Genomic DNA, 25,289 nt, shown 5'->3' on the forward strand with positions numbered 1-25,289 from the left:
TGTACCCAGACCACCCCTACAACCACGAATAATATGACTGCCGCAACACCAACTACGAGGATTGGAAATACTTCTACAAACACAATAGCCGGTGCCGCGGGAGGCGTTGTCTCTGTTCTCCTTGGTGAGTTGCTACCTCCAAAGTTGGAATGATTGCTGATTGTTCTGTGGAAAACAGGTCAACCATTTGGTGAGGAATGACCATCTGAATTGCTAACCACAATGCTCATATTCCTATTTCTATGCAGATCTGATAAAGGTGCGACTGCAGACTCATGGCTCTGGCAACGTCATCCAAGTTGTCTCGCGAATTCTCAGAAATGAAGGACCACTAGCATTCTACAAGGTAAGCAGTCTCAACCCATCGTGCGTTTGAATGCATTTATCTCTAACCATCTCTGGAGGGTGCTCTGCTACCTTTCCTAGGAGTGGGAGCGGCAGTAAGCATTCAGTTCTCTGTCTTTCACAGCGCGACGCAGGCGCTGAATGCCCTGAGAGCGAGAGATTCTCAAAGAGCCGCACAGCAGCCGACCCTTCTAGATCTATACCTGGCTGGTGGCATCGCCGGGATTGCCAACAGTGTGGTATCAGGCCCTGTGGAACACATCAGAACCAGACTTCAGACGCAACCGCATGGTGCCAACCGACTCTACGCCGGTCCATGGGACTGCATAAGACAGATAGCCGGTACTGCTGGCGCCAGAGGGTTATTTCGAGGACAAAACACGGCTATTCTGAGAGAGTTTCAAGCATACGGTCTATACTTTGCCACCTTTGAAGCCTGCGTGAGGACGATTGCCGCAGCCAAGGAGACGAAGCGGAACGAGTTGCCGACATGGATCGTTGCTTCGTGTGGTGCTTTGTCGGGCATAGCATTCTGGGTGGGAAGCTATCCTCTAGACACGGTGAAGACAAAACTCCAGAGCGACGGGTTTGGTCAGCATCGACGCTACAAGAATGCGTGGGGAGCCACGGTAGAGACCTGGAAGAGTGGAGGATCCAGAGCCTTCTTCCGCGGCCTCGGCCCAACGTTATTGAGGACGATGTTGTCTTCGGGTGGGACGTTTGCGATGTAAGTTCACGTTCTCTGCATTGTTCTAGGGAAATGCTAACTGTGCATCTAGGGTCGAGAATGTCAAAAGACTTCTTGCATAGGAATTTCAGGGGTATAGAGAATAGCGTAGATAGTGCTTTGCCATGAATAATGAATGTATGTAATCAACATGAACCTGTCCTTGATAAGAGTGTTGTGTAGCTGTTGTGGCCTGTGCTCCATCAACCTTGTCACTTGCATCTCATCTAGCTCCGCATGTGTCGTCCATAATTAGAAAGTCATACTCCGAACACTGAGAATAATTATTGGGATAAATTTCCTTTCTGGGTATTGTTTTACCACATTTAATGCCCTCCGCCCTTTGAGTCCGGCCCGCCACCCGAGAAAGATTGTCCCCGCATTTGTATAAAATCCGCACTTGATTTCCTCCTTCAGCCTGCCCTACGCTTTGGATAACTTCTGTAATCCTCTATGTGGCCTCGGTTCCTTATCCACGATGGTTGAAGTCAGAAAGTACCAACTCCCACCTACGGAGCTCATCCCGAACTCTCCTCGACCGCTCCTCCACTATCCTGGGATTCTGCTCTCGTCACCCTCCATCACCACGGCGGCCTACGACGCATTTTCTGATAACGGATGGCGCGTCCAGTGGATCTTCCGCTACGGTTCCACCCAGGCGTCTCACTACCACTCGACGACCCATGAATGCATGGCCGTGCTCTCGGGGACGGCGACTATCCGATTTGGGGTGGCAGACACGGTTCCCGACCCGGACGAGAACACCCACGGTTCCGGTAAGGAGGACGGGGGCATCGAACTGCAGGCAAGCGCTGGCGATGTCTTTGTCATCCCTGCCGGTGTTGCACACAAGACATTCGATACCCAGCCGGCGGCCGAGTTCAAGCTGCTCACCCCTGGCGACGGACATAACATCCCGGCCAAAGACGTGAGAAGTGCTCTGGAGAAGCTGCAACTCGATGGGTTCACCATGATCGGCGCGTACCCCGAAGGCGGAGCGTGGGACTTTGCAGAAGGTGGAGAGAGCGCCGGTCACTATGAGGATGTATGGAACGTGGCCGCGCCGGAGAAGGATCCTGTGCTGGCAAAGGCTGAGGAAGGTCTCTGCGGGCAATGGAAGTAAGAGGCTGGTGGCCAAGAATGGATGCTCTCAATGCCAGTACACTGTCTAAGGCTTTTACTAGGTCTGTTTCTTTCTTGCTTGTATATTTCATAGGTGATGCTTCGCAAAATATTCCTCTGTTCCAACCTCGCATACTTGATATCTTGTCTTGTGTATGACGATCATGACACTGTCCAAGGACGATGGAATATATCTCGGATACGTAACCGGCCTTGGCATTCCGTGGGTAATGTGTTTAGTCCAATGTCCCCGTGACTCAATCGCGACGAACCAAATCTATCAGTGGTAATATAGACAGCAAAGTGCTAAACGCGACTGGTAAACTATCAAAATCCTGTAATCCATTGTCGAGAATCCAGAGACCTTGTTCATGTTTGCGCGCAAAAATGCCCATCCAATCCACTCCCAAACCCCTCCGTGTCGCCATCCTCGGTTGTGGTATGTTTGTTGTACGCACGAATGCTAATCCCCGTTCTAACACGAGCTCTGTCCAGGGTTCATGGGCACCGCACTGGTCCAGGGCATCATCGACAGACTGGACGATACTTGCCAATACGACCTCAAATTCTCGGTCAGCGCCCGCTCCAGCGACTCGATCGATCGACTGCAGCGAAAATTCGAGTCGCACAAAGATCGTGTGGACATCATCACCTCGGACAACACCTATGCGGCTCGCAATGCAGACTTGGTCATCTTGGCTTTTCAGCCGCAGCAACTCGCCACAATTATGGACAGCGATGGCCCTCTGGTCCAAGCCCTCGAGGGAAAGCTGCTTGTCTCCATATTGGCCGGGGTCTCTTCCTCGCAAGTTGCTCAAGCGGTGATCATATCGCCCACCACACAGCACCGTGTCTCTCGCGCTATACCCAGTATTGGCGCGCAGATCAGTGAATCCATGACTCTGATAGCCGACACGCCACTCTCTGGCCCTGACCGGGACCTGGTCTCGTGGCTGTTTCGCCGCGTCGGCCCTATCCAGATGGTGCCTGAGGACCTCATCAACACGGCGACGGCGGTGAGCGCTGCATGCCACGCTTTGACCGTGGTTGCCGTCGACGCCATCATGGATGGGAGTGTCGCAGAAGGTATCGCGAGGCCGGTGGCCCAGAATATTGCCGCTCAGTGCCTCCGCAGCGCGTCGACGCTCCTGCGTGACCAAATGACCATTGAGTCCCTGAAGGAATCGATGTCGATCGCCAGAGGGATTACCATCAACGCGCTCCTGCAGTTGGATCGGGGACAGGTCAGAGCTGGGATTTCGGATGCTGTGAGGTTCGCGGCGCAATACTCTAAGGGGATGTCGGAGGAGAAGTGATAGCGAGGCAACTGATCATGATTTGTATAAGGCAATAAGATAATATTGATCTACCATTCTGGGGGGTTTTTTTTTTCATTCATTCTAACCCACGTTTCTCTGCGCATGGGCACAAGTTTCTTCAGATCGACTACCTGTGGTTCTCTCTTCATAGACGAGACTGGGGTTTCACCGAAATCTCCTTCTCTTCTCGGTTCAAAGCCTCCATCACCGTCTGGATTGAGCGTTTGACAGTGTCGGTCGGTTCTTCGTACGGCCTCCGGGGCTTGAGCAAACGCACAGCATCCGCGATGCCCGCCCTGGGAGCCGTGAAGATGGCAGCCGCGTATTTTGTGTTGGCGATGCCTGCCTTGGTGGCTGTCTCGGCGGATGCTACCAACTTCTGCAGTGCGAGAGCCTCGCTGTACTGTCCACTGGACCACAACTCGTAGATCCTGGCCACCACTTTGGGGAAGACGTTACAGAATGCTCCTATACAGCCTGCGCTCCCCGAAGCGAGTCCCCCGACCAGGAAATCTGACTGTCCACCAAAGACTGCGAAACGTGTAGCGGGAAATCTGGAAGCGAGACAGGTGATCTTTGCCACGGAACCACAAGTCAGTTTCACACCGACAATGTTGCGTGACTCCCGTGCGATATCCGTGATGATGTTGGCGTCGAGGTCCAGCCATTGCAAACCGCCGGGAAGTTGTAGATGAGGATGGGCAGGGGAGAGCTCGCGGCCACCTCTTTATAGAATCTCTTGACCACCGCCGGCGTGGTCTGCTTGCCGAAGTACGCGCAAGGGAGAACCAGCACGTAGTTGGCACCAGCGTTGTATGCGTCTGTGATGAACTCGAGCACCTGTGCCGTCGAGTGGCCGCTCGTGCCGGCGATTATAGGATAACCCTCTGGAACAGATCGTCGCGCCAGCTGGAGGAGAGTCATCCGCTCCTCGCGTGTCAACAGGAACGTCTCTGCGTTGGTCCCCAGGATGACAAGCCCCGTGAGTCCCGTGCTGGCCAGGTACGAGTAGTACTTTGCTTGAGCGTCGAGACATAGTCGGTCCGTCTCAGGATCGAAGAATGTCACCGCCGGTACATAGCACCCCGCTGGCGGAGCAGTTGGGTAGCCGCTTGCTTCTGCCTGGTCATTGGAATTGTGCACTTGTTGTAGAGCCATGGTGAGTGAGGGTGGTCGATCTAACAATGATTACCCTCTCCATCGCCTCGATGCTTTCAGCAGCCTGTATCTTTATAAAGGGAAGTATACTCCAGAGTCGATCCATTCCATTACTGGGAGCATGAAAACATCGGATGCCCTCCCGATAGTGGATCTACCTACACGAGGTATAGTAGCGGATCCCACTTCATGTCCTACGCCTTGGGCGGATCCCGTCCGGCGAGTCCTGCCGGGTGACATTTTCTCCAGAATGGCTACGGAAGGCACGGGTATTTCAGGGAGTCGGAGAAATAGAAACTTGCTGATCATTCGCTATCATATATGTGAGGCAGAAACCCGGTCTCGCTTCTGCTCGGACTGGAAAGCCTAGGATATGCTCTTGGTCCTGAGACCGGAGTATTACGTCTGTGGTCGTAGCTCTAAAGTAGATAGTAGAACGGTGACTTATTGTCCTGCCTCCGCGGACAACCAGTCCAAAGCAGTCAAATCCATCGAATCTGCAAAATTCAAAAGCTGCTCCGCCGTGATCCCATCCTGCCAAGTCAATTCGTCCATGGGAAAGTCATTACTGCTTGGCTGAGAGGAGGCGGTGTAGGGTGGTGGCGCAATCGATACCAGTGACGGCTGAGCTGTAGCACAGGCGCGAGGGTGGCGGTCATCAAACCCCAGAGAACCACGAAGACTTGGGTGGCGTGTAAAGATGACAGGTTGGTTCTCCTCGTTGGAGGAAAGTCTATTGAGGATGTTTTCCAGCTGTTGAAGCTCGGATTTGATCATCCTAGCGACTCTGTTGCCGCGAGATATCATCTCATCGAAAACTGCATGTGCGCGCTGTAACCAGGGGGAGCAGTCCTTGAGCAAAGATGGATCTACTGTTGCTGCCATCAATAGTGCTATTGCTGATGTGAATGCGGCGTCAAGGTCAAACGGAAGGAAGCTTTCTATAACATTTTGTCAGCCGACCAAGTTATTATAGTGTTTGTTAGCACACTGACCGAGGAGACTGTGATCTTGTAGAGCAGAGAGGATCGTGATCATCTGTTGAGCCGACTCAATGCACATTTGTAGTAAAGTCCGCACGCTTCCTGATTGAAGCAACTCGACCAGATTTATGTTGGATTGCCGGAGCTTCGATTCAAGAAATGTATATAGAATCGGCCTCGTCGTAAGCACAATGCACTTGTCCATTGTCAGAATTTCCAGAGAATTCAGTGAGCTCATCCTGATAGACTTACCTGGTGGTACAGGAGGTGCAGATACGCCGAGAGCCTTGAGATGCTGGTCTTGGAGCTGTTACCCAGAACCTCGAAAGAGCCGTTCAGTTGGTCGGTAACATTCGCAACACTTTTCAGGGCGTCTTTGGTGATGGTCAGGAAGCGTTTGTCTAGCCGCCCTTCGGCTCCGTACACAGCTGGTCATTGTCAGCATCGCATACCGCAATCAATTTGGGTCCCACTCACTATTAAGTATTTGTGCCAAAACTCTGGAGAGATTTATCTGGATATTCATTGCCGTTGATCTTTGAGGCTGGCCGGAGAAGGTGGGCAACTCTGCGGATATTGATTCGTCCGCGATTCCCATCGGTACACCCATGAGCGACGACATTTGACGATCCAGGATATAGACTGTCCACCAGACTTTGCGACGCCTTTGTGACAAGTCACTGTCAACTTGTTGGCTCCGCATTTCTGTATGCATGCCATTCTCCAAAGCCGTACGCAGGGCTTGACCGATCTGAGACGCGTCAGCATAATCGAGACGAATATTCAAGAGAAACGTACTATGCGATATGCGGCCCCACGGAAATCGAGGCATTGCAAATAAAGAGCGGCACAGCAGAGGACTTGTATCGCTTCGATGGGATCAGCACTGTAGAATGCAAGATCCGGCATCAGCTTCATCGCGTAGACGAAGAGCTCAGCCCCCGGAGGTTTGCGACCCTTTTTGCTTTGCACCACAAATGCCTTCCCAAAGGCGAGGATCAGAAGATATTGGATGAACCAGAGACTGGAGGGGACTTGGTTGGGGTTTTCGTGAAATTGAGAGAATTGTTGCATAAACTTGTCTTCCTCAAAGAGATGGAAGAGTTGCCCGCAGTGGAACTTGACCGCATTGATCAGGTACATTGCGAAATCTGCGGACGGAAGGGCAGGAGCCTCGGACGGGGACTCGGGCGAAGTGTTTCTCTTCCCATCCCACCCTAGATCGTAGGACTTGCCCTCGAAGAGCAAGTTGTCTGGAGGGAGAGGTGCCCGCATCACTCTCTCGTGGGTCATTGCAAGGACTCTTCGCCCAAAGGACCAGTTGGACGATGTCCCTAAATAGACTGAGGGAAAGTGCTCAGTAAGTCAAGTCGCAGCCTGGCAACACGATATAGAACTTACTGGGTCTGCCACTTGTGTCGGCAAAGTAGCTGGGAAAACCAAGCGCAAGGGGATTCATGAGTGACGCCCCTGGGGAACTCCGAAGAGATTGAGGGTTGTCTTGTGATCTGGGTAGTGACTGAGCATATGAGATGTCTGGTTGGTCTAAATTGATCTGATTATGTTCAACAGCGCTACTGCTTTTGGGGTCGTCGTCCTCGGTTTCGTCGTTCTCGTCTTGTAGTGGTCAGGACAAGGTGATACGCAACAAGCACCGCAATGCTTACCTAGTTCCAATGTCTCATCAGGGGTTCCTTGTTCGTCTGGCGCAGCTGTGGCAGCGGTGGTCCCTCGGCTTTGTTGCTCAAACGAAGCCACACGTTTCTCGAGGTCGTTGATGTAACTGTAAGGCTTTAGCTAAAGGGACAAGTCGTAAAGCACCAGCGCCAACTGACCCTCTTGTCACCAGAATCTTTTGCGCGTGGTCATCAAAATGGCATGTCAACTTCCTCTTGGCACAAGCTTCACAAGGACGGGACCCGGTGCACCTGATCTTCTGGCGACGACAGCGTCGACAACTTTCGAGACAAGAGGTCAGCACTCTGCAAGAGGTCTGGGGGCGAAGAACCACTTACGCTTTGGGCGCACGTTTCTTTGAGCTGCCCTGGTTCTCTGCCTCAATGAGCTCCATAACTGTCGAGTGATGGAAGACTTCTAGAATCCCGGTAATGCCTGCCGCTTTCTTCGGCGAGGCGGAGGTGATAAATGAGCTTTGGTGACGAGTTGAGTATATGGAACGGCGAGCAACATTCGGGCCGGTCGAGCGGGGTATGATAGAAGTCGGGACAGTTCCCGATGTTGTATGGGAGGCTGATACGACTAGCCAGATGAGGAAAAAGGACCCGTCTATCATCAAGTCCCACTTTGGACTTCATCACCATCTTCCAATATGCAACCCTTGAGACAGGGTCTAGACGAGATCATCACGGTAATCCCCCATCGCGTCTTGACGCTCAGCTTTCACATGTGAAATATATGCCACATAAACACCATGACTGCTATTGTCATTGAAGGAGAAGTACATTCCCGAAGCCAACCTAACGAGAGAGGCTCTGTCCCAGTTCGAGATTCCCTTTTCCCCCAGCATGGCAGTATGATTAACACATAATAACATATCTAAAACGTAGAACTGGGGATCCGGGGCACTCCAGAAACAACGTACAAGGTATGTCCTGGCGCCCTTCGAGCCTTGTTCCAAGGCGTTGCGGAAATATCGGAACGGCTGCCGTAGCGGCCGTTCCGATAGGGCTCTATCGAGTTCCACTGCTGCATTCCCGGTAGACCTACCGGCGCCTCAAGGCGCGTTTGACTGTCAGCCTCTACCCAAATTCTTTTCCCACTTTCTCAGAGCTGATTGATGGACGGTAGCGCTCTGTCTCCGAGTGAAACGGCGCTCGGCGATCAGCAGGGGAGCAATGGACTTCCGATGCCCTGCACACGGCCCGGCCAGATGGCCGTCTGAAATTTGCGGGTGCAGGTTGCTGGGTTGAATATTTCCTCATTAGAATGAAACGTACATATTCTACTCTGTTTCCCCAGAAGATTCTCCTGTCACAGGTCACACCAAAAACATCTCTCCAACACAGCCGCATTTTCTACGACCTGGAATCGTCTTGACACTGGCTCCTTTCCACGAGATGTTGACACGCGCAGTTCATCCGACTACTCCTTGTCGCCAGGCAGTTCTTAACCTCAGTCAAGCGCGCGTTTTAACCCCACGTGCATCCGTAAGGAGGAGGCTCCTCTCCACGGCTGGGGCCTACAAAACTCCCAAGCCATTCAATGAGCCAAATGTAAGGTTCATAATACCAACTACTGCTGCACCTTAGCTAACAGAAGGCTAGCTACACTACGCGCCATCATCCCCGGAGCGGGAGAAGTTGATTGTAGCAGTCCAAGAGTTGCGACAAAAGCTTCCAGTTCGTGTACCGTCAATAAGAAACGGACAAGACGAACCTGCCCAGCCGAGCTCATCTGATGCGGAGACATATATTCCATCGGAGATCTCATCAGTCTTTGCCAAATACACTCCGACAATAGAGGCGGAGGTATCAGCCGCCATCGAAGCGGCGCTCAAGGCCAAGACGGCATGGCAGAACACACCTTTTGTCGATCGGGCGGCCGTTTATCTCAGAGCAGCTGAACTGGTATCCGGAAAGTATCGATTCGAACTGATGGCAGCGACGATGCTTGGGCAAGGGAAAAACGCGTGGCAGGCAGAGATTGATGCAGCTGCCGAGCTGGCTGACTTTTTCCGTTTCAACGTCTCGTTCGCCGAAGAGATCTATTCCAGGCAACCTACGCTGAATGAGCGGGGGCAAGCAGGGTGAGTTGAGCCTCAACCAATTTGATATGTGCGAAAGGTCCACTGACGGACAATCTAGACGCACCGATTGGCGTCCTCTGGAAGGCTTTGTGTATGCCATTTCGCCGTTCAACTTCACAGCCATCGGCGGAAATCTCGTGTCTGGTCCGTCGCTCCTTGGCAACGTCGTCCTTTGGAAACCTTCTCCTTCCAACGTATACGCGAGCTACCTGGTATACAAGATTCTTCGCGAGGCTGGCCTCCCACCGAATGTTGTCCAGTTCGTTGGCGGCGACGCTGAGATGATCACCAGAGTGGCCCTTGCACACCCGGAACTGTCCGCCATCAATTTTACAGGATCTTCAGACGTGTTCCGGAGCCTGTATGGCAAGATAGCAGATGGCGTTAAGGAACGAAAATACCGTGACTTCCCACGGCTGGTGGCGGAGACCTCAGGCAAGAACTTTCACCTGGTTCACAACTCTGCCGATATCAGTAATGCGGTGAAGCACACCATTCGTGCCTCTTTCGAGTACGCGGGCCAAAAGTGCTCTGCCTGCTCGCGAATCTACATCCCTGCCAGCCGTGCTGAGCAGTTCTTCTCCGAGATGAAAAAAGAGCTGAGGCAGGTCAGAGTGGGCCCACCCGAGGACTTTGAGAGCTTCACCGGTCCTGTCATAAACCAAGCAGCATTTGATAAGCTGACCAAGGTCATCGACGCTTCTAACCAAGACAGTCGGTTGGAGCTTGTGGTCGGTGGCAAGTACGACGGTAGCAAAGGTTACTTCATTGAGCCCACCATTTACTCTGCGAAGGACGTTGATCATCCTCTCTTCGACCGAGAGCTCTTTGGTCCGATTCTGGTGGCCCACGTTTACCGCGACGAGGACTTTGACTCACTCTTGACCAAGATCGATAAGCAAGGCGGCGGCTTCGCGTTGACTGGATCCATCTTTGCGACCGACACAGCGGCGATCCGGCAAGCGGAGGATAGGCTTCGCTATGCTGCTGGGAACTTCTACGTCAACTGCAAGACGACTGGTGCTGTTATTGGCCAACAGTCTTTCGGGGGAGCACGAGGCAGCGGAACCAATGACAAGGCTGGCAGTGCAAACATGTTGATGCGCTTCACGGCCCCGCGGACCCTGAAGGAGGAATATCATACCCTCGACACGGTACTCTATCCGAGCAACAGTTGAGATTTAGAAGATTAGTCGGGACGCAATAAAGGTGAAAACCTCGAGATTTGTACGAGGTACTTGTACATAGACACAAAGGTAATGACAGCGACTAAACTGTTTTCGGTAAAGACTAAGTGCCAAGTACCTCGGGCGGACGAATTAGGTTTCAGACGAGGGTAGGAGCGGAAGAGGACCGTGTGTATCCGTCCCTGCCCACCCCTGCACTCGGCCTTCTCACCAGCACTCCGCCAATCCCGCCAATAACAAGCTGCCAATGCCTGGTCCCCCTTTGGACCTCGGATCCGGCATTTTCTCGTTGCTCGACACAAGCTTCTCCGCTCTTTCACCAACTCCCCCTCCCTTTATTAAGGGAATTTGCTTTGAGCCAGCTACAGATTTGTTCAACCTGAGGGCAACACGAAGCTGCGCTAGGTTCCTACTTGGTAGTCTGTCTCTCATCCCCCTCCCCTCAAATTTTGGCAGCAATGGCTGCTCGTCGGTCTCTCCTGCGCGCTGTCCCCGCATTGACAGCAAGACGAGCCACTGCACCAGCTGCGTCTCATTCCTCAACATCTCTCAGAATGTCGCCGAACGAGCAGATTGCCAGGCGCCGACTTCATGCGACTACGCGCCAACTCGCTGCCACCAGCACTGCCGTCGCCGACTATCCTACCTCTCACGAACAGATCACCAATATTGTCAATACACACAACTTCATTGACAACCAATTCGTCCCCTCTGAAACCTCCCAATGGATCGACCTCCATGATCCTGCCACCAACAATCTCGTCACTCGAGTGCCTCAGTCCACCGATGCCGAATTGAAGGCCGCTGTCGCCTCCGCAGAGAAAGCCTTCCCAGGATGGCGAGCGACATCCATCATAAGCAGGCAACAAATCATCTTCAAGTTGACCCATTTGATTCGCCAGAATATGGACCGACTGGCCGCCTCCATCACCCTCGAACAGGGCAAGACCTTTGCTGATGCCAAAGGTGATGTCCTTCGCGGTCTGCAAGTCTGTGAGACTGCCTGCGGCATCACCACTCAAATGACTGGTGAAGTCATTGAGGTGGCAAAAGATATGGAAACTCGTTCATATCGCGAACCCCTGGGCGTGGTGGCAGCCATCTGCCCCTTCAATTTCCCCGCCATGATCCCGTTGTGGAGCATTCCTCTCGCTACCGTGACTGGCAACTGCTTGATCCTGAAGCCCAGCGAGCGGGACCCTGGTGCTGCCATGATCCTCGCTGAGCTGTGCAAAGAAGCTGGATTCCCCGATGGCGTGGTCAACATTGTCCACGGTGCGGCCAAGACAGTCGACTTCATCATCGATGAACCAGCCATCAAGGCCATTTCCTTTGTTGGCTCGAACCGAGCTGGTGAATATATCTACACTCGTGGTAGCGCCCAGGGCAAGCGTGTCCAGGCCAACCTGGGTGCGAAGAACCATGCAGCGGTGCTTCCAGACTGCAACAAGAACCATGCACTGAATGCCATCGCTGGTGCGGCCTTTGGTGCTGCAGGCCAGCGGTGCATGGCCCTGAGCACGCTCGTAATGGTGGGTGAAACGAAAGAGTGGGTGCCAGAGCTGGCCGAACGTGCAAAGGCCCTCACCATCAATGGTGGATTCGAACCGGATGCCGATCTCGGCCCCTTGATCAGCCCACAGAGCAAGAAGCGAGTCGAGGATCTGATCCAGAGCGCGGTAGACGAGGGTGCAACCATCTTGCTTGATGGCAGAGGCCAATACCCGCCTAAATACCCCAATGGCAACTGGGTAAGTCAAACTTGCTGTTACCGTCCATCGAAGCGTTACTAATTCGTGTCAGGTTGGTCCAACCATCATTGCCAACGTCAAGCCGCACATGAAATGCTATACCGAAGAGATCTTTGGCCCCGTCCTTGTCTGTTTGAATGTTGACACGACTGAGGAAGCCATTAAGCTGATCAACTCCAACCCCTATGGCAATGGCGCCGCCGTCTTCACACGTTCCGGCCCCACCGCCTCTCTATTCCAGAAGGAACTTGAGGCGGGCCAGCTTGGAATCAACGTCCCTATTCCCGTGCCGCTCCCGATGTTCAGCTTCACCGGTAACAAGAAGAGCGTGGCAGGAACAGGCGTGGCAAACTTCTACGGCAAGGATGGCATCAGGTTCTACACCCAGTGGAAGACTGTGACAAGCCTGTGGAGAGCCGAGGATGCATTGGCGACAGAGAAGCAGGTCTCCATGCCGACACACTCGTAAAGAAGCTTGCGGTAGGGGGAAGTAAAGGAGGCGGGTCTGAGACCAAATTCGACCAGAATGGTAGTCGAAGTGGTTTGACACGGTGGTCACTGTAATTCGAAACAAACGGGGCAAGGGCTGAACAAATTGATTACCAGCACCGGGGCACAAAAGTTGCGGCAGGCCTTTCAGCGAGCAATAATGCGTGCGCAGGTCTCTTCTGGGAACTTCTGCAGAAGACTGTGACGGTCTTTGGGCGGATGCGAATGCGAAATGCGAACATAACGAGAATGTCGCCTGGATTTTTTGATTTTCGCAAAAAGGAGGGAAACAAATACATTCGCCCAAATGCAGTCGGATGCTAGAGGGGATTCATTGTCTTTGAAGACACCCCAAGGACTCGGTAGACCTGTTCTTACACCCTATCTATATCTATCTGTGTGTTTGTGTATGGATGTATTTATGGACAGCCTTTTGTTACACACCTCTGACAAATCCAGTTTTCGTGTTCGAAGAGGTGAAGCGAACTATATATGCCCCAGGCGGGCGTTCTATTTGTAGATTGCGCGTCTGCTCTAGAATATGGAATACGTATAAATACACTTGATCATTGAGTCTGACTCTGTGCTCTCTCTATGTCGGGTGCCATGCCTCTAGCAAATATACATGCGTGTCTCGACTCTCTGTTCCTTGCCAGAGAGCGGAGGTCATACACCCGCTCGGGCCAATGGCCAACTGGCTTTCTGTGTCAGAATTGCTGGGTTTTTGGGACGCGCAAAGGCGGTGCGCCTACGCCGCCTGACTTTCTCACCTACATGAATGCATGCCTTCATATCTCGCCATGCCCAAGACAAAGCCGTCTCCAGCATCTCCTCGGAGACTGTCAGTCTATGCCGCAGGTCTAGGCGCACGACCGAGGCTCGTATTGAGGAGCGATGTCAACCTATTTCCCCTTTTCTTTGGGAAGAATCCGATCGACAGTCACTTGATGCGATGCTGAATGGATCCACCCCATCACTGGAAACTTGTCTCGAACACCGGAATTCGGGATTCGGGATTCAATATAGGCTGCTGTGGGTTACTCGGCTTTTCCGCGGTGTTTCAAGAGTGTCATGGGAAACGCGGTAGCTTGTGAAGACACTCGCTCCTTTGAAGTCTCGGGATTTGATCAATTCCACATCTCAAGGACTGACGTGTCTCGACAAGAATGGCTGTTCAACATCGACATAGCTCGTCTCGCCAACCGCGGTCTTGACCCGCCAGACAAGGTCATCCACGGCACTCAGCAGCTGGAGGAACGCACTCAGCACAACGCAATACTTGCGAAACCCTTCGTCCTTGATGGCGTCAATGCTCAGCGTTAGTTGGCCAGCTTTGTCTCTCGCAAATGCTTCGCTGAGTCCAGCAGAACGCGCTATCAATGGCACAGGCAACACCGCCGGAAGTGGAGAACCTGTCTCCAGCGACTGCTCGACCAGTGTTAGCACGGCCATCAAGTCGCCAATGAGGCTCTCGTCCAGGGCGCCTGTCACCTTTGCGAACCTTTCCTTGTAATCTTGCCGAAGTTGGTTCGAGAACAGGATCAATTGACTCAAGCTTTGGTTGATGTCCATACAAAGATTCGCGACATGAGATAGCGTCTCTGCGTCAAAGTTCGAGCTTGAGAACTCAAACCTCAACAACGCAAGCGGTCCAGCAATTCCTCCCAGGGTTTCTACACTGGCGAGAATCTGTTTCTCAGAGGTCTCCTCCAGGTCTGAATGCTTGTGCGTCCACGACATGACATACAGCGCGTACAAGTCCTTGCTGTCCCGAATGGTGCTCGCAAGAACACGTCGACAATGTCTTGACGCGGATGGTGGTCGCGGGATGAAGATGACAATGGCCGATGCTGTAAAGCCAATCATCACAAGCAACACTCTCCGCCAAAAAACAGTGTAGCCGACACCGGGGTTGCCGTACGAGGGAATATGCGTGTCGACCCAGCTGTATGCCACAACAAGGTATAGCGTCGAGGCCATCAGCAAAACACCCTGCAGGAATGCTGGCGGAGCAAAGAGTCGTCCCCACATCAGCATGACAACTGCCAATGCCATGATCGCAGCCATGCCATAGGGGTTTCCGGGTCCGTTTCCAGCTCCGATATACCAGCATACCATGCCCAAGATACCTCCAACAACCGTCCCGAGAGTTCTGAGGACGAAACCATACACAAACTCCGCCGTGTATGTCATGAGGCCAGTCTGGGCCATAATCAGAGCCCACATGCCCTTTTCGCGATAGTAGAAGCCAGCACTTGAGGTCAGAACAGCCGGAAGTGCAAGTGCAATTGTCAAAACCAGCGCACGCAAAGCGTACAGGCCTTCGGTGTTCCCCAGCCAGCGTGACACTGCCAGCAAAATCTTCCCGGGAGTACTTCGTTTCGTGCCACCACGGAAGCGAAGTTTGTCAAGTTGCGCCTGTGCCCCTGTCTCCTTCTCTTCCTCATTCTTCTTTTTCTTCTTCGTTGAGGAGTTGGTTTTGCTCCTTGTCAGAGCTTTCTCAAGCTCTAAATCATTGTTGTCGCTTGACATTGCAATGACACCGGGGGCAGCGTCCCTCCCAAGTCCCCACGAGAGCAGATCTCGTAGACCCTTTGGCAGCCATATCTTCGTCTTCGTTCGCTCTTGCTCAAGCCGAATGACCCGCGTAAGCATAGCATCCAAGGCAGAAGCTACACTAAGAATTCGTTCTTCGAATATGAACCCGAGCGCCAGACCGTGAACTGGAGCACCAGCGTTTCCCGGTGTTTTCAGTACACCGTGCTCGTCGAATAGATGATTGTGCGGCTCAAGTAAAAGCTCTGAAATTAGTGTCTGAAACCGCTGCTGGTCTTCCTTGAGCCTCTTGAGCACCTGTTCGTGCTCTAGTCGAAGCATGTCGCACTCATCAACACCAGGCTTTTTGACCCATCGTCTGCTGTTCACAGTCTGCAGCGCTCCCAAGATAGCGTCTACCGCATCACCACACGTATCCAGCAGTGACCCGCTCGATGCGAACAAAACTCCCATACTCTTATTCAGCAAGTCTTCAGTGTCCGGATGTTGGAAGCGGTCTCTCAGACTCAGAACCCGCAAAAGATGGTGGTGGCCGATCTCAGGCATTTCAGTCTCGGTAGTTCCTCCGTGTATGGCCTTGCTCAATACGTTGAGCTTCTCATATTTAGTCCGCGACTTCACCCGGAAGATTTGGAGTTCCAATAGTCCTGTACACATAATGACCACCTGGCGAAGTGGTTCGTGCAGGCTCTTTACATCCTCAGTGCTCCATCGTCCAGTCGACAGATCAAGAGCGAGAAAACCCAGGTTGGCTTCGACTTCCTTGTAAGCGGCAATCGTGGTCGCCTTGGTTTTTTGCAGCTGCGCCAGATTGACCGTCGCATCTGAATATCTGAAGGCTAGCTTACAAGCACTGAAAACCCCTTTCATTGGAGCGAGGGCACCCTGCATAGTGTCGAGGACGATATGCGAGGTACTCCGTGGGAACAGGAGAATATTGCATGCCATGCCAATGCCAATTGCTGCGGCTGCCGGTTTGATCAGGACAGAAGGGATTGTACCAGTAAAGGTCGGGATCAAGGGGCCAATGGTAAGAAAGATATCCGAGATGATAATTGCAAACATCTGGAACAGTGCGAGCTTCGGTGCGCGAACGCGTAGGCGTGCAACCAAGTAGACAAAGAGACCGACCATGCAGAAGTATGTGACGGTAACCCTTGTATCAAGCATAAAGCCTTCAAAAATTAAAACCTGCGTATACATCGATTGTCCTGTCGCCTGCTGCGTATTCGTTTGCTGCCGAGTGGCTTCAGACGCAAGTTGCGCAAGTCTCGCATTCGTCTCAGCCGCCGGTCGAGCCGCCAGTGCAGCCTTCATCGAGATCACGCCCCACGCCCATCCTGCGGCCATGCCGACGATCATGGTCAAGCCGCCCAAGACTTGAATGAAGACGACGCCATTGCAGGGCAAAATGAAGAGTACGATGCATCCGAAGAAAGTGGCCTGGCCAAATGCAACGAGTGTCGGATTGATGAGCAGGAACAGTGTTGCGATCCAGACTGCGACAGAGCACTTGAAAAGCGTCTTCAGATCCTTGACGTTGAAGTGGTCGAGCCATTCAGGCAGACCTTTCTTCTTCGGCTTCTCATCGCCATCATGGATGAAATATGGCGAGTCGGCAAGTTCAGCTGAGATGCGTGAGTTTCCAGTGCTCTTCTCCCATTGTATCGCTTCTTCGCGCTTCGGCCTTGTCTCTGTCGCCTCTGCCGCAGAAGACACAGTATTGTCGCTCATGCTCCCTTTATTCTCCCCAACTCATACTCTTGTACGCACAAAAAAAGACGCGCGAGAAAGGTAGACAAGGATCGAACCGACAGGGATGTCGGCTATTCAAAACAAACAACATGGACGAGGTGCGTCACTGACGGGCTCGGATGTCGACCAAAATATTGTGGTGAAGCATAAAATTGTACATGCAACATAATTGGATGAAAGTGGACATTGACTTTGATCGACCACAATGCCACGTTCGATGCGGCTGAAATCTGTCGCTACAAATACTGGTAGAGCTCGACGACTTACGGATGAAACCAATTACAACAAGACTTGGTGGCAACCATGGCTCGTCATTTTGGCAATGAAACATAAACAACCGAAAATTTTTTGATGCTGCATAATCTCATAAACCTCCTTCCCACCAGGTTCACAACGCCTGCGACATCACCACGAAGCAGGCACAATAATACCTTTGGATCTAGCGAGCTTTGAGCTGATGTACATAAGAACACTTCCCGGGAGAACGCATTCCTCAGCATTCAATCGTCCCGATGACAATGTCGTGAGGTTCCCAGCCGTTTGCCTCGAAATAGCTTCATCGGTGCCTAAACCCATGCGGACCGATGCCAAAATCCAGGAAGGACATTTTCGAGCATCTCACCTAGCCGAGGAGTCGAGTCTGTCTGCCCAAATGATTCTACTCCGAGTTACCGCTCGATCGAGTAACTCTCTTGCTGGCTTCGTTCTTGGTCGCCTCGGCACCACTGGCTGCAGCATCCTGCACCTTCTCTTTGACCTCGGTGGCAGTATCCTTGGCCTTCTGTGCTGCCTTCTTCACGTCCTCCTTGCTAGGAACGGGGGGCGATCCACCCATGCTTGAGAGACCAACAATGATGGCGATGAGTAGCGCGAAAGCGCCACCGATACCGCCGGCGACGTCGGGCATGAACTTGATGGCCTCAACCGGGTCTTTCTTGGCCAGGGTAATGAAAAGGTCAAGCTTCTCTTTGATGAAAGTGACCGGGTCGTCCATGAATTTGAGATCTGAGGGCGACTTGGGAATGTCTTCAGGTTTGGGTCTGCTCTTTGCATCCTCGGCTTCTTCGATGGGTCGCTTGACATCGTAAGTTTCGGCGCGGAAGGCGTTGGCGTCTTCGATGGAGTGACCAATGTAAATGTTGTCAAAGGTAATGTCGGACTGCATGGTCCAGATTTCAAAGCCGATCTGCAAGCGAGGGTTAACTACCACTTCATAAGGAACATGGCCAAGCACTTACTGCTCCAATGGGTTCGAAGTTGGAAGGAGTCTTGTCCTCGAAGTAATCGGGGTTAGGGATCTTGCGTGGTGCCCAGGGTCCCTTGTAGGCAGGGTTTTCGATGAATGGTGCAGTCCACTTGCCCTTGTAGAGAGGATTCTTCTTCATCGGAGGTTCCCATTTGCCACACCCAGACACTTCATCGCACTTGGGATTGGGGACCTGAGGAGGAATCCAGTCACCATCTTCTTCGTCGTCCCAGTCTTCGGGCTTCTCAGCTTCTGGGTCAGGAATTGTCGCAGGCTCATCCTCTAGCCAATCTTCGGGCTTCTCAGCCTCCTCATCAACCACCTCGTAAGGTTGATCCTCATCCCAATCCTCGGGTTTGACAGCTTCGGGGTCGGGGATTCGAGCTTGCTCCACCCAGTCATCGGGTTTTTTGTCCTTTGGATCGTCAATTTCTTTGGGAGGGTTGACCGCAGGAGAGAAGTCCTCTAGGAGACTTCCATTCTTGGCGGACGTATTGTCGATCAACATTTCAAAAGTATTGTCTGGCTTGACGATGAGGGTATAGAGTGTGGTCAGCTTGCCAGTTTTGGCTTGTGGGGGGCTCTTGAGGTGTTTCTCCTCGTATTCGCCAGTCTTTGGGTTCTTGTGCTGGAAGATGAAATGGACCTGGAATAGCCGTCAGAGTCATATGTCGAGAGACTGGATGCCAAACTCACCTTGTTAGTAGCTCCGCACTTGTCAGGACCAAACATGATCACGTAGGGAGAGGCGTTGGAGAATTCCTCTGCGTGCAGTTCCTTGTTCTCACGGAGCAACTTCATATATGCACCACCACACTCGAGGCCATTCTGAAGCTTGACCTCGTACTGGACGACAAGGGTCTTGCCCTTGTTGTTGATGACAGAAGGGAACTTGGCTGAAATGGCATGGTGCGCGGCTGCGTTCTTCACAACCAAGCCTTTGTCGCCAACGATGCCCGGAAGGACAGTCGGTTCTTCGACCGCCCATTCACCGACATACGCCCAGTCTTCATCACTCTTGGAATCTTGCTTTTTGGCATGTGAAGGGGTCCATCTCGTGTCCCAATCGTCGGTGAACTGTTCTAGAAAGGGTGCTTTAAGGCTGGTGGGCTAGTCACAGGTTAGCGGAAAGGAAATGGGCATTGGCAGATAATGCCAACTCACAGTGAAAGTGGGCCGCTCAACAGCACTCGTTGATGTCTCTGACTCCTCTTGGGCGAATGCCGTACCAGCAAGGAGAGCTGATGCATAGAGGGCCGGGGTGATTGCTGCGTTGAACCGCATGCTGGGCCACAAACACTGAGGCAGGGCAACAGTCAATTGACAGGGAGCACAAGATGCAAACCAGATAGAGAAGAGAATGGAGGAAGGAAAAGTTGTAAAGAAAAGGTCCCACTCCCAGTCGTGGTTATATTTCAATTCTCTTTGAAGGATCAAAGCAAGGTGTCCTTTACGGGACGGACTCCACCAGGGGGGAATTTCAAATGCCACTTAGATCGGTGAAGCTCCAGCACACAACAATTAACCGCGAAAGGCGGGGGATCACGTGTTAGCACGCGTTGGCCCTATTGAAATTTCACTCAGTTTCTTTTCTATTCTTCTCCTGTTTCCCACTTTAAGACAACCCCTGCAAGTCCCTGTACCACTATCTCAATAATGGGGGACCATAGCAACGACCACCTGGTCCAATCTGACGATCCGGACCACCCGGCGAATCTGATTCCGCGGCTCTGTAAACAATTCTATTCCCTTGGTAGGTTGTAGACGGGGAGCGGTCTGCTTAGGCCGCTGAAACTGACTCCCTCTCAAGGATGGGTCACTGGAACTGGAGGCGGCACAAGCATTCGCAAGGATGACCACGTCTACATTGCTCCGTCTGGCGTACAAAAGGAGCTCATGAGACCGGAGAATATCTTTGTCCTTTCGTATCCGACTCCCAAATACCCTCCGTCTGCACGACAGTACATTCGGAAGCCTCTGGACCTGAAGCCATCGGCATGTACCCCGTTGTTTCTGGCAGCATTTGAGCGTGGTGCCGGTTGCTGTATTCATACGCATTCCCAATGGGCTGTTTTGATCACCCTGCTCGTCGAAAAGTCTCATGGCAAAGAAGCTTGCTTCGAAATCAGCGACATCGAGCAGATCAAGGGTATTCCTAAAGGCCCGAAAAAGGGTATGCTTGGTTTCCATGACACCTTGCGGATTCCGATCATCGAAAATACTCCTTTCGAGGAGGATTTGACTGGGAGTCTGGAGCAAGCCATGGAGCAATATCCGGACACGTGCGCCGTTCTAGTAAGACGGCATGGAATGTGAGTACCATGAATGAACGGGGAACAACAAATCACTGATCTCCATCCAGATACGTTTGGGGCGACACTGTTGCTAAAGCCAAGACCCAATGCGAAAGTCTGGATTATCTGTTTCAGCTGGCGGTGGAAATGCACAAACTTGGGTTGACATGGACGCAGAGCGGCTGAACTTCTAAAGTGCTGTGGATAACGATCTCAGCTCCATTTATCAAGATAGACTTTATGGCAATAGAACTCCAGTGGTGTCCACAATCAAGCACATGATGAATAATAGCACCATACGTCTACATTTGTACCAGGCAAAATGAGAGCGTCGAAGTTCCCATCTCTTACTTTAGTTATGCTGTATGGAAATATTAATATTTGCCTATTTTATCTCTAAGGTCTCTTCTCCAAATTGTCCATCCTTCTCCAAGATACCACTTCAGATCTTAAATAACCGCACACTCTGCGGGATATCAGCCATTTCAACACCATAAATCCGAAATCGGGAACGGGCCCAGCAAAACTCTCGAGGCCATGTCTACGGCGGCGTCGGTATCATCCGAGTCGCAAAGGCCATCAGCATCAGCGGCACAACGCACGCAGGAGGCCAAAGATGCATTCACCGCTTCGCTGACCGCCGTTGGAGCCAGTATTGATGCCGAGCTGCATGCCCGGGCGAAGAACATACATGCCAATGCAAAGGCTCTAACAAAACAGGAGGACGAAGTGCGGAAGGCGACAAAGGGCTTGTCCAAAGAGAACGATTCTTTGCAGAAGCTACTCGACAAAACCAAGAAAGAGGTGCAGAGTTTGGGTGATTTGGACGACATCATGGCGAACCTGGACGCAGATATAGCCATGATTGAGGAAACCCTCAGGCTGGTGGAAGAGGACGAAGACGAACAGGTCCCGAAGAGCAACATCTCGGAAAGCGGCAAATAAACATGACCGCGCCAATCCTTATGTTGTGCTTGAAGCTGCCTTCACCATTTGCCCAATGATCTAGAGACAAGCGGCCAACATTAATGTTCCATTTTTTCTACGAATTATATGGCAGACAGGCTGGTGCGCAGAGCAACTAGGGCTCTACTCGACTTCTTGGGACAGGGCAACAGAATCAATGATCTTGAAGGGCAGGGTATCCCCACATCCCAATCTGGGGTATAGCAATAGGACAAGACGACTTAATATCAGCGGTCAGGTGAACGATGCACAACGGCAACGATTATATAGATGCCTCAATCCCTACCTTGTGTCTTATCAACTCGTAAGAGATGCGTTGAACTGGTAGAAACCAATAGCCTTTCCACAGCTTTGCCATTGTAGCCTTGCGAGGCTGAGCTAATGACGTAGTTGCCTGGAACCATCGCGGCCGCCAATCGGAGGCTTCCTTTCTCCGCGCAAGCACCAAGTCCTCGGTACGTAGAACTACTTACCCTGGCTGATTGCGGTCCTGCTCTTTCGCAACCCCTTCGTTCATCTGCCAGGACAGTGTCCTGGGCCGGGCGCGAGAACCGCTTCCCCATGCTCTCGGCATTCACCGCTCAGCCCATTGTCGAGCTGAAGCAGCGTGACAAGTCGAAGATCGAGTCCATCCTTTCTCACAGCGACCAACTGCTTGTCGGCCTTAACACGGGTGCCCTCCGCATTTACAGAGTCAAGAGTCCTCCATCGCGTTCCACTGAATCTGACGAAGGCCATGAAGACCACGAGGCCACGACCGACGAACCACCTGCGATAGCCAAACCTTCCGAACTACTTCGAGAGTACGAGAAGTTCTCAAGATACAAGATCGAACAGCTTGCTGTTTTCCGCGAAGCGAACATCCTGATATCTCTAAGCAATGGTCTTGTCTCTATCCATGACCTAGGCACCTATGAACTCAGTGAACAACTTAGCAAGACTAAAGGAGCTAGCACCTTTGCTGCCACAAGCAACATCGTCAAGGACTCCTCAACTGGTGTGCCTACCCTTGTCAGCAGGTTAGCGGTTGCGGTAAAGAGAAGGCTACTCATCTGGACCTGGCATGATGGAGAGCTCGAGTCTGATGCTGCTGAAGTCACGCTGTCGCACAGCATCAAGTGTTTGAGCTGGGCAACGGGCACAAAGATTATTGCTGGGCTGAGTGCAAACTATGTCCTTGTTGATGTCGAGTCTCACCAGGTCAAGGACATTATCGGCCCTGGCAGTATTGGTGGCACCCCTGGCCAAGAGAGCAGCAGACTGGGTGGCACAATGAGCTATATTGGTATGGGTTCAATGGTCCCCGTACCGCTCGCAACTGGACTAGGAGATGACGAGATGCTACTGGCCAAGGATGTCAACACCCTCTTCATCGACCGCAACGGAGACCCCATTACTCGACGTCAGGTTCCATGGCGCTTGGCTCCTCATGCGATCGGATATTCATATCCTTACCTCCTCGCTTTACAAGAAGCTTCAAAAGGTGTCCTGGAAGTCCGGAACCCTAAAACGCTCACTTTACTTCAGTCGATTGATCTTCCTGGCGCGGTATTACTCCAGGTTCCAAACCCGAACATCAGTCTTGCCCATCAAGGGAAGGGATTCCTGGTTGCCAGTGAACGCGTCATCTGGAGAATGCAAGGGCTAAATTACGATGCCCAGATTGATGCTTTGGTCGAAGGCGGTCAATTAGATGAGGCAATCAGTTTGTTGGAGATGATAGAAGAGACTCTGATCAAGAACAAAGCTGGACGCTTGCGTGACATCAAGATACAGAAGGCTCGCCGCCTTTTCGACGAAAAGAAATTCAGAGACGCGCTTGACCTGTTCGGCGAGGTCTCTGCGCCCCCTGAGCTTGTCATAAAGCTGTATCCCGCAGTCATTGCAGGTGACCTTGCGAATGAAGAAGTGAGTAGTGTCGAGGGAAATGAAGCGGAGGCAAACACCCAAGACAACTCCCAGAAATTGCCGCTGAAGACAGACGTCGCCCCAAGTTCTGCGAGAAGGACAAAGACCATATCCTCAGAGGTCGATGCGGCCAGCATACAGAGCGTGAAGACTGCAGACCGCACAGGGGGAGAGAGCCTTTCGGAGAAAGAACTCAAAAGCGCTGCCCGAGAACTCCAGGCATTCCTCGCCGACGTCCGTCGCCGCCTGCAACGATTCTTCAACCCGGACCAGACGGTACGCAATCTGTCTGAAGTCCAAATGGCAGCCCAATCCGAGGACATCCGTCAGGTCACAGAGCATCTTCTTGGGATAGCCACGCTGGATGATGTGGATCTTGCAGACAAGCTGCTGGATGTGGCCAAACTCGTTGACACCACCCTTTTCCGCGCGCATATGTATGCTACGCCTTCACTTGCAGGATCACTTTTCCGCATTCCTAACTTCTGTGATCCTGAGGTTGTTATGGCGAAGCTAGAAGAGACAGAACGGTACAATGATCTGATCGAGTTTCTATACGGAAAGAGACTGCACCGGCAGGCGTTGGAAAGATTGCGAAAGTTCGGACAGGCGGAAAAGACTGAAGACATCGATCCCCTGCTCCATGGACCTGCGAGGACGGTCTCATACCTTCAGAATATGGGCCCAGACCTGATTGATATGATTCTAGAGTTTGCCAGGTGGCCACTCGAGGTGGACCCAGCAATGGCCATGGAGATCTTCTTGGGCGACACAGAAAACGCAGAGTCACTTCCGCGGGACAAAGTCCTCGCATTCCTCGAGTCAGTCAACATAGATTTGGCGTTGCAGTATCTCGAACATGTGGTTGACGAATGGGACGATTTGACGCCTGAACTGCATCAGCGGCTGGCTGCGCTCTATTTAGAACGCTTAAAGGATCCGGGAGCAACAAACCAAGACGACCTGCTCGATAAATTCCTAACACTCCTGAGGACGTCTGATCAGTATTCTCCCGCAAAAACCCTGGGATTACTGCCTCGGGATGATGCAATGTTCTATGAGGCTCGAGCCATCGTCTTCAGCAAGATGGGCAACCACAAGCAAGCTCTGGAAATCTATGTCTTCAAGCTGCATGATCCCGGCAAAGCGGAGGAATATTGCAATCAAACGCATCTGGAGGCGACCAGCAAATACTCCGGCAAGTCGGTGCCTAAGCGAAAAGCGTCTACCACCGATCCAGTTGATGAGGAGCCTTCCATCTATCATATTCTCCTAAACCTCTACCTAAACCCACCGAAAGGTGAGCAGGCGCTGTTCGGGCCAGCCCTTGGGTTGATGGCTCGCCATGGACCGCGGTTGCCGGCAAGTTCGACGTTGGAGCTGATCCCCGAAGATTTGCTGGTGAAGGAACTAGAGTTCTACTTCCGTGGTAGAATACGAAATGCCAATACTATCATGAACGAGTCGATGATAGTCTCGGGCCTGAGGAAAGTGGACGCTGTTCGAGTTCAAGCCGCTTTGCTGCTGGGAGACGGTGTCCAGTCCGGCGGTCGAGGGAGAAAAGTGAGGATCGACGAAGATCGAGTGTGTGGCGTCTGTTATAAGCGACTTGGTGGCAGTGTGATCAGTGTATTTCCTGAGTGAGTTTGTCCCTCTTTCCCGTCAAGGCCTGTGCACTGACAGTTGAGACAGCAATTCCGTCGTGCACCTCGGGTGT

General features: G+C 52.3%; 12 protein-coding genes across 12 annotated transcripts; 8 read left to right on the top strand and 4 right to left on the bottom strand.

Moving 5' to 3' along the window:
• Nucleotides 1-33: 33 nt before the first annotated feature.
• AYO21_04935 (hypothetical protein) lies at nucleotides 34-1,155 on the top strand (the record flags this gene model as incomplete). Its single annotated transcript, XM_022654906.1, has 5 exons — nucleotides 34-124; nucleotides 179-190; nucleotides 249-346; nucleotides 405-1,072; nucleotides 1,125-1,155. The coding sequence occupies 5 exons, from the start codon at nucleotides 34-36 to the stop codon at nucleotides 1,153-1,155; spliced, it is 900 nt and encodes a 299-aa protein (XP_022512810.1).
• A 395-nt stretch (nucleotides 1,156-1,550) lies between these two features.
• Nucleotides 1,551-2,195, top strand: AYO21_04936 (hypothetical protein; the record flags this gene model as incomplete). Its single annotated transcript, XM_022654907.1, has 1 exon — nucleotides 1,551-2,195. The coding sequence occupies one exon, from the start codon at nucleotides 1,551-1,553 to the stop codon at nucleotides 2,193-2,195; it is 645 nt and encodes a 214-aa protein (XP_022512811.1).
• Nucleotides 2,196-2,581: 386 nt separating this feature from the next.
• AYO21_04937 (pyrroline-5-carboxylate reductase) lies at nucleotides 2,582-3,510 on the top strand (the record flags this gene model as incomplete). Its single annotated transcript, XM_022654908.1, has 2 exons — nucleotides 2,582-2,633; nucleotides 2,690-3,510. The coding sequence occupies 2 exons, from the start codon at nucleotides 2,582-2,584 to the stop codon at nucleotides 3,508-3,510; spliced, it is 873 nt and encodes a 290-aa protein (XP_022512812.1).
• Nucleotides 3,511-3,658: 148 nt separating this feature from the next.
• AYO21_04938 (hypothetical protein) lies at nucleotides 3,659-4,671 on the bottom strand (the record flags this gene model as incomplete). Its single annotated transcript, XM_022654909.1, has 2 exons — nucleotides 3,659-4,067; nucleotides 4,124-4,671. 2 exons carry the CDS (start codon nucleotides 4,669-4,671, stop codon nucleotides 3,659-3,661), a joined length of 957 nt encoding a protein of 318 aa, XP_022512813.1.
• Nucleotides 4,672-5,115: 444 nt separating this feature from the next.
• On the bottom strand, nucleotides 5,116-7,725 carry AYO21_04939 (hypothetical protein; the record flags this gene model as incomplete). The annotated part of the gene is made up of 9 exons (XM_022654910.1): nucleotides 5,116-5,612; nucleotides 5,667-5,850; nucleotides 5,907-6,082; nucleotides 6,132-6,405; nucleotides 6,453-6,997; nucleotides 7,056-7,271; nucleotides 7,322-7,437; nucleotides 7,490-7,612; nucleotides 7,670-7,725. 9 exons carry the CDS (start codon nucleotides 7,723-7,725, stop codon nucleotides 5,116-5,118), a joined length of 2,187 nt encoding a protein of 728 aa, XP_022512814.1.
• A 1,006-nt stretch (nucleotides 7,726-8,731) lies between these two features.
• On the top strand, nucleotides 8,732-10,598 carry AYO21_04940 (1-pyrroline-5-carboxylate dehydrogenase; the record flags this gene model as incomplete). Its single annotated transcript, XM_022654911.1, has 3 exons — nucleotides 8,732-8,887; nucleotides 8,939-9,420; nucleotides 9,479-10,598. 3 exons carry the CDS (start codon nucleotides 8,732-8,734, stop codon nucleotides 10,596-10,598), a joined length of 1,758 nt encoding a protein of 585 aa, XP_022512815.1.
• A 467-nt stretch (nucleotides 10,599-11,065) lies between these two features.
• On the top strand, nucleotides 11,066-12,827 carry AYO21_04941 (methylmalonate-semialdehyde dehydrogenase (acylating); the record flags this gene model as incomplete). The annotated part of the gene is made up of 2 exons (XM_022654912.1): nucleotides 11,066-12,358; nucleotides 12,411-12,827. The coding sequence occupies 2 exons, from the start codon at nucleotides 11,066-11,068 to the stop codon at nucleotides 12,825-12,827; spliced, it is 1,710 nt and encodes a 569-aa protein (XP_022512816.1).
• A 1,160-nt stretch (nucleotides 12,828-13,987) lies between these two features.
• On the bottom strand, nucleotides 13,988-17,137 carry AYO21_04942 (hypothetical protein; the record flags this gene model as incomplete). The annotated part of the gene is made up of 1 exon (XM_022654913.1): nucleotides 13,988-17,137. One exon carries the CDS (start codon nucleotides 17,135-17,137, stop codon nucleotides 13,988-13,990), a length of 3,150 nt encoding a protein of 1,049 aa, XP_022512817.1.
• Nucleotides 17,138-17,816: 679 nt separating this feature from the next.
• On the bottom strand, nucleotides 17,817-19,688 carry AYO21_04943 (hypothetical protein; the record flags this gene model as incomplete). Its single annotated transcript, XM_022654914.1, has 4 exons — nucleotides 17,817-18,344; nucleotides 18,397-19,050; nucleotides 19,101-19,514; nucleotides 19,569-19,688. The coding sequence occupies 4 exons, from the start codon at nucleotides 19,686-19,688 to the stop codon at nucleotides 17,817-17,819; spliced, it is 1,716 nt and encodes a 571-aa protein (XP_022512818.1).
• A 372-nt stretch (nucleotides 19,689-20,060) lies between these two features.
• On the top strand, nucleotides 20,061-20,884 carry AYO21_04944 (methylthioribulose-1-phosphate dehydratase; the record flags this gene model as incomplete). Its single annotated transcript, XM_022654915.1, has 3 exons — nucleotides 20,061-20,157; nucleotides 20,215-20,716; nucleotides 20,767-20,884. 3 exons carry the CDS (start codon nucleotides 20,061-20,063, stop codon nucleotides 20,882-20,884), a joined length of 717 nt encoding a protein of 238 aa, XP_022512819.1.
• Nucleotides 20,885-21,235: 351 nt separating this feature from the next.
• On the top strand, nucleotides 21,236-21,643 carry AYO21_04945 (hypothetical protein; the record flags this gene model as incomplete). The annotated part of the gene is made up of 1 exon (XM_022654916.1): nucleotides 21,236-21,643. One exon carries the CDS (start codon nucleotides 21,236-21,238, stop codon nucleotides 21,641-21,643), a length of 408 nt encoding a protein of 135 aa, XP_022512820.1.
• A 582-nt stretch (nucleotides 21,644-22,225) lies between these two features.
• AYO21_04946 (hypothetical protein) lies at nucleotides 22,226-25,216 on the top strand (the record flags this gene model as incomplete). The annotated part of the gene is made up of 1 exon (XM_022654917.1): nucleotides 22,226-25,216. The coding sequence occupies one exon, from the start codon at nucleotides 22,226-22,228 to the stop codon at nucleotides 25,214-25,216; it is 2,991 nt and encodes a 996-aa protein (XP_022512821.1).
• Between the last annotated feature and the right edge of the window lie 73 nt (nucleotides 25,217-25,289).

Source organism: Fonsecaea monophora (assembly GCF_001642475.1).
Source record: "Fonsecaea monophora strain CBS 269.37 chromosome Unknown Scaff29, whole genome shotgun sequence".
NCBI classification, from domain to species: Eukaryota; Fungi; Ascomycota; class Eurotiomycetes; order Chaetothyriales; family Herpotrichiellaceae; genus Fonsecaea; species Fonsecaea monophora.